Raw genomic sequence first — 14,014 nt, forward strand, 5'->3', positions numbered from 1 at the left:
CTAACACTTCTCTACAAATTAGGCTGTCTGACTGCCAGTTAAATACAGAATTTTAACTTCATGACTTAACAATTAAGGGTCATACACCAAAGTCAATACATATACCTGGCATTTCAGTCTAAGCTATTCCATGTACATAGATGAAATTAATCACAAAGTATGGCCTAACAAATGCTAGGGGAAAACTTTTTAAAGTAGTTTTTACAGGTTTTATACTTATCTTGCACACAAGTCATCATACATACAGGGCAAACTCAGAGCTTTTATATTTGAGTTTATTCTTCATTTAACTTTTAAAACACTACTATAGTTGAATATTAAAACAAAAACAATAACAAGTAGTGAGCATATTATGATTATAGTCCTTCACTCATTCACTACAGTATATAAAAGGGCAGCAGTCAGTGTTACTCACTGGCCCCATTAAGATGTCTGACACTGAACACCACCCCTAGGATGATGCTCATCATCCTCATATGCTTCTCCATTGTAATGGCGCCGTCTTTCTTGATTTGGATCAAAGTCCACCAGTTCTACCTGGTCCATTTCATCAGTCTCTTCTACTTCCTTCCTTTCAGGTAGGAGTTTTTCCAGCAAAGAAAGTTTATCAGGAGAGAGAAAGCCATTCTCAGGAAAGTTTACCTATGAAAAGAAATTTCTACTGTAAGTTCAATGTAATTTACTTGATCAGTAAGTAGCTCCTTAAATTACTGTCGACCCCTTCCCCCCAGAAACACACATGCAACCACACAATTTTTGAGTGAATTTGCTAGTCCCAGGGTCAGAACACGGTTTAAAATACGCAGCATCTAGTGCTCTAAACTACAATAGTTTTAAGGCATTTGGCGCAAGTAAGGTCTTTTTAAAATATAATGATCCTAGTAAAATTATACTGTAACGATCACTCTAATTCAGTAAACACATTATATGAGCCTGAGCTGTGGTGGTGCAGTGGCTCGAGTTGACCTGGAATGCTGAGCTCGCTGTTTTGAAACCTTGGGCTTCCCAAGTCAAGGCATACAGTGTACAAAAATACAATGAATAACTGAAGTGAAGCAACTGAGTAGATGCTTCTCACTCCACCCCTTCTCTCTGTAAAATCAAGATATCTTAAAAAACTGCACAAGAACCCTTCCTAAAACACATTTTATGAACCACCCTAGTAACAAACCAAACACTAAAGTATTTTGCCAAAAACCAAATAATAGCCTTTAAAGTCCTTCAGTTACAGCCCTTTGTGAATAAAATAACCACTTGCCATGTATCTGACCCTCCCTCACCATTTTTTTTTTTTTTTTTGCATTTTCTTTTCTGAAGCTGGAAACGGAGAGACAGTCAGACAGACTCCCGCATGCGTCCGACCGGGATCCACCCGGCACGCCCACCATGGGACGATGCTCTGCCCACCAGGGGGCGATGCTCTGCCCATCCTGGGCGTCGCCATATTGCGACCAGAGCCACTCTAGCGCCTGGGGCAGAGGCCACAGAGCCATCCCCAGCGCCCGGGCCATCTTTGCTCCAGTGGAGCCTTGGCTGCGGGAGGGGAAGAGAGAGAGGAAGGCGCGGCGGAGGGGTGGAGAAGCAAATGGGCGCTTCTCCTATGTGCCCTGGCCGGGAATCGAACCCGGGTCCTCCGCACGCTAGGCCGACGCTCTACCGCTGAGCCAACCGGCCAGGGCCTTTTTTTTTTTTTTTTTTTGAGAGAGACAGGAAGGGAGAGAAAGGGAGACAGATGAGAAGCATCAACTTGTAGTTGAGTCACTCTAGTTGTTCACCGATTGCTTCTCATTTGTGCCTTGACAGGGGTGGGGCTCCAGACAAGCCAGCGACCTTTGGGCTCAAGCCAGCAACCTCAGGTTTTGAACCTGGGACCACAGCATGCCAGGTTGACACTATCTACTGCACCACCAGTGTTCAGGCTCTCTACCAATCTTTAGCCAAATAATGATGTAAACAAACCCAATCCCAATTTAAAGATGACCAACATAACTAGTAGTATTAGATCGATATATTTTTTCCACAGGACAAGGGAGAATATAAATTTGATGTTTCTCACCATTCAGAAAATATAACATCAGGTTTAGCAAATAATTACTCAAATATTCTGTACTTTATACCTTACCTTAAATTCGATGATTAAGCGACCCTTTTCATATGGTCTACGATAAATTGGCATGCCTTCATTTAGCACACACTTGATATCTCCATGCTTGACAATTTGACCTAAAAACATTGAAGCCAAGTTCTTCCTTAAATACAGCCACATTTTCATGAAGTGGGTAAATAAAGCACAGAGGAATGTCCTAGCTCACTGACAGGAGGTAAAGTTATATAAAGCAATCCTTTACTTCTTCATTTATGGACTTTCTAGGGACTTCCAAAAAAGAGTCAAGACCATACAATTTCAGCTCATCTCATAAGAAGGGTATGTAACTGAGCAAGAAAAATAACCCATTTGCTCAGTGCATACTTAACAAAATGAAATTACTACACTAGAAAGAGAAGTTCATCTATTGTTACCGTACCTGGATGAGAGGTGATGACTATGGTTCGATTGTCAAGAGTTGATATTGGCTTTTGGAAGCCACACAGTGCTTCAACCAGCTGTATGTCCATACACATGAAAAGGTCTTCCCCTCGTCTATATTAACATAAACATAGTACATACTTAGATCTTTCAAATCACGAAGGACTACAAGTACCACAGCAGGCTATTCTGTTTCTTAACATCAAATTACCTTTCACAAAGATACTCTTTCTTCTCTATTCTAAAAAAGGAGCTGAGAACTTGGAATAGCAAATATATGAACCCTATTAGCCCCATTTCCTGGTCAAGGCTTCAGAATCCTTGCATACATACACTCTATGTCAGGGGTTCCCAAACTGCAGCCCCTGCCGCACTTCCAGAAGGGGCAACTCTTTCATTGGTGGTCAGTGAGAGGAGCACATTGACTATCTCATTAGCCAATAGCAGGCCCAGAGTTCCCATTGAAATACTGGTCAGTTTGTTGATTTAAATTTACTTGTTCTTTATTTTAAATATTGTATTTGATCCTGTTTTTTTTTACTTTAAAATAAGATATGTGCAGTGTGCATAGGGATTTGTTCATAGTTTGTTTGTTTTTTTTATAGTCCGGCCCTCTAACGGTCTGAGAGACAGTGAACTGGCCCCTTGTGTAAAGTTTGGGGACCCCTGCTCTAGGTAGTCTCTACCATTTATCATCCCTCAATTATTTCATTACCTACTTTTAAATCAAGTTTCTCACATAGAGAAGGAAAAAGTTCTCACAAGAGTGAGGCTAAGCCTGACCAAGTGGTGGTGCAGTGGATAGAGCATCAGACTGGGATGTGGAGGACCCAGGTTCAAGACCCCGAGAGGTTGCCAGCTTGAGCGCAGGCTCATCTGGTTTGAGCAAGGCTCACCAGCTTGAGCCCAAGGTTGCTGGCTCGAGTAAGGGATCACTCAGTGTGCTATAACCTCCCCCCCTCCCCCCCCCATCAAGGCACATACGAGAAATCAATCAATGAACAACTAAGGAATCGCAACAAAGAATTGATGTTTCTCATCTCTCTCCCTTCCTGTCTGTCTGTCCCTATCTGACCCTCTCTCTGACTCTCTCTGCCACACACACACAGTGAGGCTGAAAAACAAACAAACATATCCCTGGCCAGATCAGCTGATTCGATATCATCCTGATACATCAAGGTTGCGGATCTGATTCAGTCAGGGCATGTCAAGACTCAATATCAATAGAAAAATTTAAAAAGAAAGCAAACATACATCAGGGAGAATACATTATAGCAGGGGTCCCCAAACTACGGCCTGCGGCCGCATTCGGCCCCAAGGCCATTTATCCGGCCCCCGCAGCACTTCCAGAAGGGGCACCTCTTTCATTGGTGGTCAGTGATAGGATGCATCCTGTGCTCCTGGAGTACTGTATGTGGCGGCACCGCAAAGCATGGCGTCGCTTACGTACAGTACTACTTCCGGTGATGCGAGATGCATGCGTCATGGCTCTGGAAGCACGTCATATCACTTGTTACCACTAGCAGTGACAAATATGGAACTGGACATTGACCATCTCATTAGCCAAAAGCAGGCCCATAGTTCCCATTGAAATACTGGTCAGTTTGTTGATTTAAATTTACTTGTTCTTTATTTTAAATATTGTATTTATTCCCATTTTGTTTTTTTTTTACTTTAAATAAGATATGTGCAGTGTGCATAGGGATTTGTTCATAGTTTTTTTTTATAGTCCGGCCCGCCAACGGTCTGAGGGACAGTGAACTGGCCCCCTGTGTAAAAAGTTTGGGGACCCTTGCATTATAGTATAAGTTGAACAGACCTCAGCTGGGTCAGATGATGGGCTTTATGAAATTTATTGATATATATAAATTAAGTAATATATTGACTAGCACATTATGAACACAATCTTTTATATCATTAAAATCCTGAACTTGATAGCATTTTCCATTGTTGGGACGCTTGGGAAATGTTCTATTTTAATTAATTTACAACCAGTTCCTTCAGATGTCATTCCCAGTAAGACTTAATATTTTTATTGATTTGAGAAAGAGAGAAGGGAGAAAAGCAGGAAGCATCAACTCATAATAGCTGCTGCTTGTATGTGCCTTGACTGGGCAAAGCCAGGGTTTAAAACTGGCAACTTCAGAACTCCAGGTTGCTTATCTACTGCACCATCATTGGTCAGGCCCACTATGATTTATGATTTATCAGAACCCTAATCTAGTTCAATAGTTTAAAAGTCAGCCATAGGTACATAACTAACACATGCACTGTTGTTAACCATCAATTTTTCTTGTGCCTCACTATAAGTTCATTGTAAACACTATTATATATTTCACAGCAATAGATCTGAAGTTAGTTTTAAGGTTCTAGACACTTATTTACAATTTAAAAGTAACCCAACATATCATGAACTAGAACTAAGGATTGAAACATGTGAGAACTTTAGGGTAAAATTTTGTCCAGGGAGGTTTGCCCTAATCTACCTGTTATACTCAATAAAACAAACACATCCTTCAAATTCCAGATTAGGTTTTTAGCCTTTTTTCCCCCCTTTTCCTGAAATGAGAAGCAGGGAGGCAGAGACACAGACTCCCGCATGCACCTGACTGGGATCCACCCGGCATGCCCACTAAGGGGCAATGCTCCATTGCAACTGGAGCCATTCTAGCACCTGAGTGGAGGCCCTGAAGCCATCCTCAGCGCCTTGGGCCAACTTTGCGCCAATGAAACCTGGGCTGCAGGAAGGAGAGGACGAAGAGTGGAGAAGCAGATAGGCACTTCTCCTGTGTCCCCTGGCCAGGAATCGAACCTGGACATACACACCCCAGGCCGATGCTCTACCACTGAACCAAATGGCCAGACTGCCCTTTTTTTTTTTTTTAAAGTATTTGTTTTATTGATTTTAGAGAGGGGGAGAGAAGAAAGACAGAAACATCAATCTGTTCCTGTATGTGCCCTGATCAGGAATCGAACCAGCAACCTCTGCTCTTTGGAACTATGGTGTAACCAATCAAGCTATCTGGCCAGGGCTTTAGCCTCTTTCAAGATGGGAACAATGGCTCAAAAAACCTTTCAGAAAACACATACACATCCTAACTCTCCCACTGCATTTTTCCAGGGTACTTCCAGGAAATAGTTCTAAGAGTAATGAAAAGCTCATCTGAATTTTTTAAAAATACCCCAAATATGCAAGATGTCAGTTTGAGTAGTCAAAAGATTTTACCGAGTGAAAACAGCATGGTCCTTTTGATCTAAAACAATGATAATATCTCCTGGCTCCAGTCCTGGTTCTTGGTCTCCTTCACCATGGAATGTTATCTTCTGGCCATCTTTCATGCCTAAAAACAAAAGGTTAATTTTATACTCTTATTTAACATCCAACTAAGGTCAGGTTCTCAATCTACTTAGAAACACAGATGCATATTTGCGTGTACATAAAAAGAAAGTTCAATTTTTTTGTGGATGCTAAAGTTTCTAGAGATGTCTAAGAAGGCCCATATGATGTAGATCAGTCCAATTTCTTATCAAAGAAAGTCATCACAGCAGAAAACAAACTCCAGAGACAAGCAGATCAGGCCTCAAGTCTCAGAGCTATTATTTACTATCAGCTGGATTATCCCAGAGAAGCAAGTTGCATTAACTTTCCTAAGCACCAACTATCCAACCTGCCTCATCAGGGGCATTGTGAGGATTAAATAAAAAAGGTCTACACTGGCAACAAATCAGTGACTAGTGAATACTATAACCATAAATGTTAACTATTTCAATTTCGTTACTTAAAAGAAGCTATGTCAAATTATTTCTATTAAGTCCAACAGAAACATAAATCAAGACTTTCTTCTCTACTGTATTAGCAATATTTACATATAGGCAATCTACCGTATCTCCCCACATATAAGACACACCTTCCCCTGAAAAATTTGGGGTCTAAAAACTGGGTGTGTCTTATATAGTGATTGTAGATTTTTTTTACTTGCATTTCCCACTTTTTTTGCACTTATTTTTGCACTCGTTGTACATGTTTTTACTTGCATTTCCAGCTTTTTTGTGCTTGTCTATTTTTCTTTTCAAATTTTGGGCCCAAAATTAAGGTGTGCCTTATACATGGGGAAATACAGTATATATAAAACCTAAATAATTGAAAAATTATCTTTTTGTTGAAGAATGATTCAGTTTAGCACCCTTAAAAAAAGACAAATATATGACACTTCTTTTAGAGCCCATGTGGTTATCACAAGTACAAGTATTTCCCAATAGGGCAAATATTTTTTAAAGGCCAACATGTTTTACTGAGATTCCCTCCCTCTACCTCTGACCCATATATTTTTAATTCAGTAAAGCTTTACTTACACATCTCTAAGACAACTGTTTTTTTGCTTAATTCCTTCACCCTTTTCACCCAGCCCTCCAGCCCCATTCCTTCTGACAGCTGTCAGTCTGATCTTTGTGTTTACAAGTCTGTTTCTATTTTGTATTTTTTTTCTTCAGTAGATTCCACATGTAAGTAAAACATTTTGGTACTTGTCTTTCTCTGACTTGCTCACTTCACTTAGCTTATCTCTTTTAAACTTAACTCATGTCTTTGTAGGTCATTATACTGCAGCAGTATATCTCCTGATAACTTCCTAAACCAATCAATGAGGTCACCCAACAAAAGCTATTGTTTCACTTTGTTATGGGAAATACATATTAAACCTATATAAACATGGCTGGGATAATGAATCCCAATATATCCATCAATCTAGATCCAGCAATTTTTAACTCATGACTAATAACTATTTTATGAATACCTTAATCCTTGTCCAAGCCACCGTCTTTTTGAAGCAAAATCCAGATATACAAATTAACTCACAAATGCTTCAGTACATACCTCTAGAAAAATAAAAACTTAAACCACAATATCAGTTTTATTCGTTGACAAACTAACACACTCTGGCTTTATCATGATGCAATGTACATTAGTGTGACAAACTCGGCTGCTCTGCTGGTTGTTTCATTACTGTAAATGGAATGGGCAAGGGCAAAATAAATGGCTTTACTCCCAATTAATTCCCTAAGTACATATTATTGGTAGCAAGGGGGAACATCTTACTGGACCAAAAAATATCCAAAACCTACAGTAAATGGGCCAATTAAGGGGGGAAATTGAGGGATGGTAGTATCATGATTCAGAGGGGAAAGTACTATTGCAGGGCTTAAGTAATGTAGATGCATGTCTGAGATGTTAATATTAAGTTTCAAATCACTACACACAATATTATAGTTGGAAAACCTGAAGGTTACCATATTTATTATTTCAGAATATGAAAAGTTACAGTTACCACCTTGAGCCCCAGAGTCAGAAACTGTCAGGTAAGTGCACAGTCTGTAAAAAGGTTTTTAAAACAACATTCTTTTTGTTTTCAGTATTTTTATGTATTGTTTTTGAAAGAGGGAAGGGAGGGGGGGGAAGGGAAATACTGATTTGTTAGTCTACTTATTTATGCATTCATTAATTAACTGTTTATATGCCTGACCAGGGATTAAACCCTCATCCTTGGTGTACCAGGACAATGCTCTAAAAAGGCAATTTTTTTTTTAAGGTGAGGGGAGGGGAGGAGAGATAACACCGAGCTATCCTCAGTGCCCGGGGCCATGCTAGAACCAAACAAGCCTCTGGCTGCAGGAGGCAGGGAGAAGCAGATGGTAGCTTCTCCTGTGTGCCCCAACTGAGAACTGAAGCCATGACGTCCATATGCCGGCCTGATGCTCTATCCACTGAGCACTGGCTAGGGCCAAAAGGGCAATAGTCTTTTCATTTTTCTGAAGCTGGAAACAGGGAGAGACAGTCAGACAGACTCCTGCATGCGCCCGACCGGGATCCACCCGGCACGCCCACCAGGGGCGACGCTCTGCCCACCAGGGGGCGATGCTCTGCCCATCCTGGGCGTCGCCATGTTGCGACCAGAGCCACTCTAGCGCCTGAGGCAGAGGCCACAGAGCCATCCCCAGCGCCCGGGCCATCTTTGCTCCAATGGAGCCTTGGCTGCGGGAGGGGAAGAGAGAGACAGAGAGGAAGGCGCGGTGGAGGGGTGGAGAAGCAAATGGGGGCTTCTCCTGTGTGCCCTGGCCGGGAATCGAACCTGGGTCCTCCGCACGCTAGGCCGACGCTCTACCGCTGAGCCAACCGGCCAGGGCAAGGGCAATAGTCTTAATCTAAGTTCTTACAAATCAATTAAAACAAAATATTTTGCCTGGCCTATGGTGGCACAATGGTTAGAATATTGACCTGGAACAGAGGTTGCTTTATGACAAGCAACTATGAATTGATGCTTCTCACCCACCCCTTCTCTCTATAAAATTAATAAACAACATCTTAAAAAACAACAAAAAAAACATTTTAATGACACCCCCCAATTCACCTAAATCCCCTCCCCCAAATCCCTAAATATCCATGTCCCTTAACCTAGCAGTTCCTAAGGAACTTTATGCAAAAATTACAATTTAAAAAAAAAAAAGAGGTACAACTAGTTACTTAATGGAAGAAATTGAAGTTTGGGACACTGTTCAATTATCTAACGATATCAGTGTCATATTTGGTGAGGAGATGCCTAATGCATTCTCTACAAAATGAGCAAAAATGTCTGGATGGAAAAACATATTTAACTATGCAGCCAAGATATCTCTCAGTGGTAAGATCATACAACCCTATTGAGAATCATTTTTAACTATAAAATGTTAACTATTCTTGCCCTAGCGCTAAAGAATTCAGAAGTGGCTGAAAACTCACCTTTGTCAATATGAACTTCTAGAATCTTCTTCTCTCGAACTATCTTCCTTCCATTGCAGCTTTTACATCTATCTTTAGGACTGATCCGTTCCCCATGGCCTTGGCACTCCATGCACACAGACTGAATTTGCTGAACCATTCCAGGGCCTATCTGATGAATTCTTATTTGCATCCCAGTACCTCGGCAATTGGGACAGCACTCTACTGCTCCTTTCTTACCACCTCGGCCTAAATAGGTTAGAGAGAAATTAAATTATGTTTCAACTTAGTATTGGACACAGTAATGAATGTTTTAATAAGACAGTTCCTAAACACTATGCTTTATATTTGCAAAGTGTGATATAATTTCCTGCCCTAAGAACCTACAATTCAGCCTTTCACTTGATAAAAAATACAGCTGCAGTCAGCTTCAATTATCCATATATAAACATCAACATTGACTACTTTTTTCCCCAAGGAACCATTTTAGAACTGAATTCTAAATATGCTCCCAATCACAATTCATAGGATATACTTTATCTGTGAGGTGAGAATATTTCAAAGGGCTTATTCTTTTAAGAAGATACCATATTTCCAATAAATAACTTGTATTATTTGTCAGTTTTATAGCTCCATAAAGGCTTCATTACATTTTCAGTTACAGTAAAGATGTTATTAAAAGACCATACCTTCACATTTGTCACAAATCACATTCTTTTGTAGAGCTAGTTTTCTCGTTGCACCATTATATAAATCTTCTAAGGTTACTGAGAGCTGATGCACAACATTTTTACCTAGAACAAAATATTGCTCATTAAAAATCACAAGTTACTCATTAAAATTGAAGACGCTGCATTTTGTGGTCAATGCACCATAAAAATGGTAAATAAGATGAACTTCACAGGGTACATCTGTTGAGTACTTATATACATAAAATGTTGGCCACATTATCCAGACATGATCCTCAAAATGCAATATAATTTCAGATGAGGTAAACCGGATTAGATGGAGTAAGTAATCTGCCTGAGAATGTAGTTGTGGTCATCTTACAAATTATGGCAACCAAAAACATTTAACTGCAAAATCACTTGAGAGAACCAACGTCATCTAAATAGAAGCACATTTCACAATAACTAGTCCAAACTGCATTTCTGTCCCAATGTATTTTTTTGAATCTTTCACTTACTATGATATTGAGCAACATGGCTCATTATTTCATCCAAAAATTCTTCACTACACTGAGTTCCACGTTACACCAATCAAGATTGGCCAGGGAAGCTGATGCATTTATTTAGTCTACATAGAACATCAATTCCTACTTCTTCCTGAAGTAGGAACGGCACATTTACTACCTGACCAGAACTAGTTTAAAGACTAGATTACATTCTCATACCCTTTATCATAGTGCTGTCCAAATGAACTTTCTGCCGTGATGATAATGTTTAATATTAGCTCTATCTGACATAGTAGCCACTATCACATGTGGCTTTTGAGCATGTAAACGTGGCTACTGCAGACTGAATTTTTGTCTTTGTTTTGAATTAATTTAAATGTACTGTAGCCAGTGGTTACAAAGGAGTGTCACATCTCTTCTCAGAATGCAAAGTGGAAGGTGGAGATCATATGAGGATACTGGGGCCAAAGACGTGAAGTCACCTGTTAATGATTAACAAGTTCCTCGCTAGTGATTCTTCTATAAGGACTTTATCCACCGGCAAACAGTACTGCCTTATGCCCAGTGGAAAAAAGTTCTCAAACTCTCATCTGTACAGCATGCCTACTGTGAACATTTTTAGTTTCCAATGAAGTGTGAACTACCATTAACTACATCCTTCTGCTACTAGCTCCACCTCTGGGTCCTATATCACAAATATAGTCCATGTAGTTGGTTCCAGCATGCTGAAAGCTGCCCTTCTTACTTTAGCTTTATATATTTGCAAGTATTAAAAAGGGAGATAATCTTTAGTTTGATTAAGCAAATATTTTCTGGTATATACACACAGACCTTTCATTTACCTAAATCACACAGAAGAGTTTGCCAGTCAATTAATTATTAAAAAGATAAAAAAACAAAAAAACCCCACTACTTTTCTCTGGAACAAACCATCCTAAGCAACTTATTGATTGCAAAAAGCTGAGTAAGCTATGTCCACTTTTTCTGATTTTTTTGAAAAATCTCAAAGTGAAATTTAATGGCTTCCCTATTCCTTCTACTATGGGCTCTACCCATTAGCCCTTATTTGTGTCAACTATACTGGGAAGAAAGTGAGACTGGCTTTGACCTAAACACTCTTTACCTACGAAGGTATTTCTCCAGACAGAAAAAGACTTTTCTGATAAATGTTAAGGGCACATATTTTGATGTAATAAAGGTGAAGCAAAATTAAACAGATGGTAGGCTCTTTGGAGGTACTAAGGTTCCAATCTTGAGTACTGAACTTTAATTCACTTTCAACTAAGCACCTCCCACCCGGGTAGGAGTGTCAAATAAGATCTGTAAAAGGGCTTCGAAACTTATGCTGCTAGCCTAACCTGTGGATAAAACAGCAACCTGGAATGCCGAGGTTGCTGGTTTGAAACCCTGGGCTTGCCTGGTCAAGGTACATACAGGAGTTGCTGCTTCCTATTCCCCTCTCTCTCTAAAATGAATACTTATTATGTTCCTATACTGTGTTCCTTTAACACTTGACAACGTTATTGAAGTTTGTGTCTTACTATCCAAGAGCTTTAGAAGTACTCACTTGTTAGCACTTGACTGGCTTAGACAATTTTAATTACATCAAATCTCATTTTAAAACTATACTATAAGTAAAAAAAGGCAGTTTACAGTCAATTTGCAACATTATACCAACATGTAAAGCAACATCTTTGAATTGGTGCATATGGACCAGGTCAGCGGTTTTCAACCACCAGTCCGAAATATATTGTGTGCCTGTCCATGAAAGAGTTAACCACCCGAATGTTATATGAAGATTGGATCTGTAATCTTCATACAGCATCAGGGTGGTTAATTAACTCTTTCAGAAGCCAGCAGTTGAAAACAACTGGACTAGATTATTCTTACCTCTCCTTTCTCTCTGCATCCTTCCTCCTCCTCCGAAAAACATATCAAAGATGTCCATGGGGGAGCCAAAACCGCCACCTGCTCCACCTTCTTTAATTGCTTGTTCTCCTCCTTTGTCATATAATTCCCTTTTCTTTGCATCAGAGAGCACTTCATAAGCTTGAGAAATCTGCTTAAACTGTTAAGAGAATAAATCTCACTTTTAAAAAAGTGTTGCAAAAATAGCCACTGTATTAGACACTCAATTTCAGGTTGTTATAGAAGTACCATACACCAGGCAAAAACCATCTCAAGCTATGTTTATGAGTATGAATATACAACTTGCCTTCTCTCCTTCATTTGGATTCTTATCAGGGTGGTACTTCAAGGCGAGCTTCCTGTAAGCTTTTTTCAATTCTTCCTGGGTGGCATTGGGTTTGACCCCCAAAACATCATAGTAAGTGGTTTCTTTGACCATTTTTGACAGGCTAAAATTAGAAAACGCAATTTTAACCAACTTTAAGCTGATAGTTGTAATTAATCAGAGTTAAGGCAGAGAAATCGTTTTTTTGTCAAGCTTCACAGAGAAAGTGACAAGTTCATTGATAATTCAGTCGTAATTTTTAAGATACTAAACATATGCTAGTAACTGCCAGGGAATAATTCAAAAGCCGCCTTCTGTAGCAGCTGGTTCCTACTCTCCTACACAAAAGCCTCCATACTAATGCCACTTTCATCTAGATTCTTCCTGTTCCCCTTCTCCAGTAGAGATGGGAGTAATCAAAAGGAGCACTAACAGGTTCCGTCCACTGGTTATCACATTATCTTCTCTGCTAAATCCGATAAGCCACATTTCCTAGAAAAATTACATCTGGGTACGAGGGCAGGGAGTGGTTTATGAAACTGATCAAGACAATCCTAAGTCTGTTTCTCAATCACAGGACTCATAGCTTCTCCACACAGGCCGCAGTACACGACCCCTAAAAGCCAGCGTAGCTTACATGTCGTTCGGTTTCCCCTTGCACTTGACGTTGATCCTTAAGGTTTCCTTCCTTTCCCCTTCCAACCACAGAGCGAAGGGGTGGGAGAATCCCAATACAAAACAAAGAGACGCAGAGACCCGAAAGGCGAAACCCTAGCCTCCGCCCCACTCCTGCAGCCCCTCGTCCTAGGCTCCTTCTGCGCTTGCGCACAAGGAAGCTCCCCCCTCCCCCCGCCTGACGCGGGGGGAGGGGCGCACAAGGAGGAAAAGCCTCAGGCGGAAGGTCCTTGGAGACCTCAGGCTGGGTGGGAAGTGGACAAGCATTCTGCAAGGTCTTGGGACCTCTCACCACGTGCCGTGAATTGCTGCGGGGACACCACACCAGCTTCCCGCCCCCCCCCCCCCCAGGGAATCGTGGACCATAGAACCGATAACCCTCCCGCCCACGCGGAGCCAACCGCCTCACGACAGCGGCTCCATCCATTCTCCGCGCGGCCAGTGGCGCCGGCTTTGGGTCGAGGGGAAGCTTAAAGGCTGAAACTCACCGGCGAGCAGGCCGAGGCCGGTTTGAGAAGCGGGAAAGAGCGCGTTACTGCGCGCAGCTCCAAAAGCTGCCGCTCCCCCCACCTCTCTCTGAGCGTTCTGGAAAGTTCCGCTGGTGCGCCGCCGCTGTCCTCTTTTGTAGCCGAGCCCAGCCGCGTCACGCGCGCA

At 41.1% G+C, this 14,014-nt stretch overlaps 1 protein-coding gene across 1 annotated transcript; it reads right to left on the reverse strand.

Annotated features, from left to right (window-relative positions):
* Positions 1-259: 259 nt before the first annotated feature.
* DNAJA1 (DnaJ heat shock protein family (Hsp40) member A1) lies at positions 260-14,002 on the reverse strand. Its single transcript, XM_066256929.1, has 9 exons — positions 13,849-14,002; positions 12,668-12,809; positions 12,343-12,520; positions 9,968-10,072; positions 9,300-9,527; positions 5,754-5,868; positions 2,526-2,641; positions 2,123-2,223; positions 260-642 (listed from the first exon to the last, which is right to left on the reverse strand). The coding sequence occupies exons 2-9, from the start codon at positions 12,797-12,799 to the stop codon at positions 424-426; spliced, it is 1,194 nt and encodes a 397-aa protein (XP_066113026.1). The 5' UTR covers positions 12,800-12,809; positions 13,849-14,002; the 3' UTR covers positions 260-423.
* Positions 14,003-14,014: the final 12 nt, after the last annotated feature.

Source organism: Saccopteryx bilineata, chromosome 2 (genome assembly GCF_036850765.1).
Source record: "Saccopteryx bilineata isolate mSacBil1 chromosome 2, mSacBil1_pri_phased_curated, whole genome shotgun sequence".
Taxonomy (NCBI): Eukaryota; Metazoa; Chordata; class Mammalia; order Chiroptera; family Emballonuridae; genus Saccopteryx; species Saccopteryx bilineata.

Excerpts from the sequence above, each read along its gene's own strand:
- DNAJA1 (XM_066256929.1), bottom strand. The coding sequence starts at position 12,799 with ATGGTCAAAGAAACCACTTACTATGATGTTTTGGGGGTCAAACCCAAT. Across the intron at positions 12,521-12,667 it reads ATCCAAATGAAGGAGAGAAG|TTTAAGCAGATTTCTCAAGC; the intron begins GCAAGTTGTATA and ends TTCTCTTAACAG. Across the intron at positions 9,528-9,967 it reads GATTTGTGACAAATGTGAAG|GCCGAGGTGGTAAGAAAGGA; the intron begins GTATGGTCTTTT and ends TAACCTATTTAG.